This window comes from Tupaia chinensis, unplaced genomic scaffold (genome assembly GCF_000334495.1).
Source record: "Tupaia chinensis unplaced genomic scaffold, TupChi_1.0 Scaffold000355_1, whole genome shotgun sequence".
Lineage (NCBI taxonomy): Eukaryota > Metazoa > Chordata > Mammalia > Scandentia > Tupaiidae > Tupaia > Tupaia belangeri.
This window is the reverse complement of record NW_006159850.1, coordinates 888,347-891,583: the sequence shown is the minus strand read 5'-3', so window position 1 is coordinate 891,583 and position 3,237 is coordinate 888,347. Positions and strand designations below refer to the sequence as shown.

The 3,237-nt window shown below is 63.5% G+C and overlaps 1 protein-coding gene across 1 annotated transcript in view; it reads right to left on the bottom strand.

Moving 5' to 3' along the window:
* Positions 1-3,237, bottom strand: part of PIEZO1 (piezo type mechanosensitive ion channel component 1 (Er blood group)) — a gene marked incomplete in the record, with an annotated part of 26,588 nt that overhangs the window by 1,284 nt on the left and 22,067 nt on the right. Inside the window, 7 exon segments of the mRNA XM_027773440.1 lie at positions 61-153; positions 525-713; positions 2,342-2,489; positions 2,554-2,712; positions 2,783-2,997; positions 3,086-3,220; positions 3,222-3,234. Coding sequence (XP_027629241.1) covers positions 61-153; positions 525-713; positions 2,342-2,489; positions 2,554-2,712; positions 2,783-2,997; positions 3,086-3,220; positions 3,222-3,234 — 952 coding nt within the window.

Here is a 3,237-nt window from a genome sequence, read left to right as displayed (position 1 = left end):
CAGCCCCGCCCGCCACCCCGCCCGCCCCCCGCCCTCCAGCCCGGCCTCCGGGCTGCTCACCGGGTGGGAGTCAAACTGTCGGGACAGCTGCTCATAGGCCTGGGGTGTGAAGGGCACGATGGACGGCTGCTGGGCACTCATGGTGAACAGGGGCTGCGGAGAGGCAGGGCGGGGCATGGGCAGGGCGCCCAGCTGGAAGTGTCCCTCCACCCATGGCCCCTGCAGCTGGGCACTCATGGTGAACAGGGGCTGCGGAGAGGCAGGGCGGGGCGTGGGCAGGGCGCCCAGCTGGAAGTGTCCCTCCACCCATGGCCCCTGCAGCTGGGCACTCATGGTGAACAGGGGCTGCGGAGAGGCAGGGCGGGGCATGGGCAGGGCGCCCAGCTGGAAGTGTCCCTCCACCCCCGGCCCCTGCTGCTAGGCACTCCTGAGCAGGGGCTGCAGAGATGGGCGGGATGCGGGGCGGGGCGGGGCCAGAGCCCCCCCAGCTGGGGACAAGCGGGACCCGGACAGGGCCTGCGCACCTCATAGCCGCCCAACTTGAGGGTGACGGTGACGTCGATGGGCTGGTTGACCACGCCAACCACGGAGCGCACCAGGGACATGAAGAGCAGTGGGAACCAGATGATGGCGATCAGGAAGAGGATGATGAGCCCCCCCATGCCGTACTTGACCACCTTCTTCTTCTTCTGCCCCTTGGGCTGGGGGTACTTCTGCAGGGCGGGAGGTGGCCACCTGAGCACTGCCCCGCCAGCCCCTCCCACTCGGCCGTGGTCCCAGGCATCCAACAGCTGACCTGACCACAGCCCACCAAGCTCCTGGAGCCCTGAGCTGTGCCCGCACGGTTCGGGCTAATGGGTTTCAGACAAGTGCACCAAGAACAGCGGGAACAGTCTCCCCACGTGTGCAGGCACGGGACTGCCGGACCCTGCCCTGTGCCACATGCAGAGCAGCAGAGACAGGACGGCTGTGTGTGGGACTGCGGCCGTAGAAGAGGCAGACGAGCACACGCCAGGGACCCCAGGTTTGCAAAGGCTTCTGGGGTGGGTGGCAGAGATGGGAGCAGTGTGCAAAAGTGAACCACACGGTGACAGCCAGAAAGCTGTGCTTCAGAGACGCAGAGGAAGAGAAGAGGGGCCAGCCGGGTCCACAGGGCTGGCTGCAGTTGGAACCCTGGACCTGGCAGCTTGAAAACACCCACTGGGTGGGGCCAACGTCGCTGGACTCCCACATGGCAACCGCAGTTCAAGTCCTGGACCTGGAAACTTGAAACTCATGCTAGGCATGCCTGCATGGGTACCCAAAATCCCGAGAGGAGGATGGAGAAGGGACTGTGACGTGGCCATCTCCCCAGAGGATGATTCCTTGCTTTCTCTCTGTCTCTGGTTCTGTGTACTTGCCGTATTACAAAAAAATCTCTCTCGGGACCAGCAGTTGGCGTAATGGCTATGTCCCTGGACTCCCATGTAGTCGACCACGGTTCAAGTCCCAGACTTGATGGCTTAAACTCACGCTGGGTGTGCATACGTGTGTGCACAAGATCCCGAGAGGAGAATGAAGGAGAGGGGATGTGGCGTGGCCATCCCCCCTGGGGGGTGACTTCTCGCTTTCTGTCTCTGGTGAGCACACCTGTCCTGGAGTAAAAACCTCTCAAAAAAAAAAAAAAATCTCTCCAAAAAAAGAAAAAGCTCATGGAGTGTACCTGCATGCATGCCCCAAGTCCCACGAGTGGAGAAGGGACTGTGGCAGGGCCTGCCACCCCCCGGGTATTCCTCACCCTCTATGTCTGGGAAGCATACAAACCTTACACCCCAATTTAAAAAAAAAAAAAAAAAAAGGCAAGACAAAGTGTGAGCGAGAGAGAACTGCAGTCAGACAGGCCCGGTGATGGGCTGCAGGGAGGCGACTGGCAGCCAGGCGATCTCCAGGCCGCGAGTGTAGACAGCCAGTCCCACAGCACACACGAAGGGAGTCACGATTGCAGTGGGGGCAGCCCTCGATGGCCACGGGCAGTCAGTGACCCGCGCAGGGCACCCCACGTCCACAAACGCACTGCGTGGCTTTCACACTCGTTCACCGAAATAAACGCCAGCTTTGATTCCAGCTCTCCACTACCTTTCTGAAGCCACCTTACACCCACGACAGAAGCAGGAAAGTTGGAGGGGGTTCCTGGCGGCAGACTGGCGAACTCCAAGGGGCGGGAGCCACCCTCCGGCCCTGCAGAGGCATGGACTCACACCGACCCCCACCCCCAAGCTTACTAGAAGACACTTCTCAGCCCCTCGCCGCTGCGCTGAGGCAGGCGGGCCCGGGGACGGCGCCCGGCCCTCCCACCGCGCACCTTCTCCGTCTCCCGGCTGCACTTGATGATGAAGGTGTTGGCGTAGACGTCCTCCACGCACATCCAGCTGGGCAGGGACAGCGTGGTGTCCGTCCACACCCAGTCCATCACGGCCCGCAGTTCCACCAGGAACGGCACCAGCCGGAACCTGCAGCGGGCAGTCGGTCAGAGCCCTCCCCAGCCGCGGGCCGCCCGGGCAGACCGGCACTCACCCCTGGAAGAGGAAGAGGTTCAGGTGATTGTACTTCTTGGTGAGGAAGTTGCCGAGGATGCGGGTGGGGTAGCCCCAGCGGATCTGGTAGGCTGACAGGGCGAAGTAGACGCACTTGACGAAGTACCACAGCTGTGCCACCGTGTTCTGCCGGAACATCCTGGGGGGCGCCCGGCGTCAGGGACGCCGAGGAGCCGGGCCCCGCCTGCCCACCCGCCGCCCGTGCCCACCTCTCGGTGACGGCGGGCAGGACGAAGAACATCCAGAGGTGGATGGCCAGCACCAGCACCACCTGGAAGGCCAGCTTGCCCAGCACGGTCTTGCGCAGGTAGAGGGCGCGGTCCACCACCATGGTGCCGAACTGGATCAGCAGCATCACCAGGAAGGCCTCGGGCACCTGGTCGTCCGACAGCGAGGACGTGATGTCTGTGGCCGCCGAGTGCTTCTGCGGGCGGGAGAGCACGGGTCGGGGCCAGCCAGCGCGGGCGCTGCCAGGCTCTGGGTCCGCTGTGAGGGGCCCGGGACTGGCTCACCCCAAAGGCCCAGAAGCCAAAGATAATGATGATGAAGTCGATGACGTCGGCCAGGAACATGAGGGCATAGACGTCGGTGGCCGCGCGGTGCTTGGAATGCAAGATGTCGTGGAAGAAGCGCCGCAGAGGCTGGTACACGCTCCCGGGCCCGA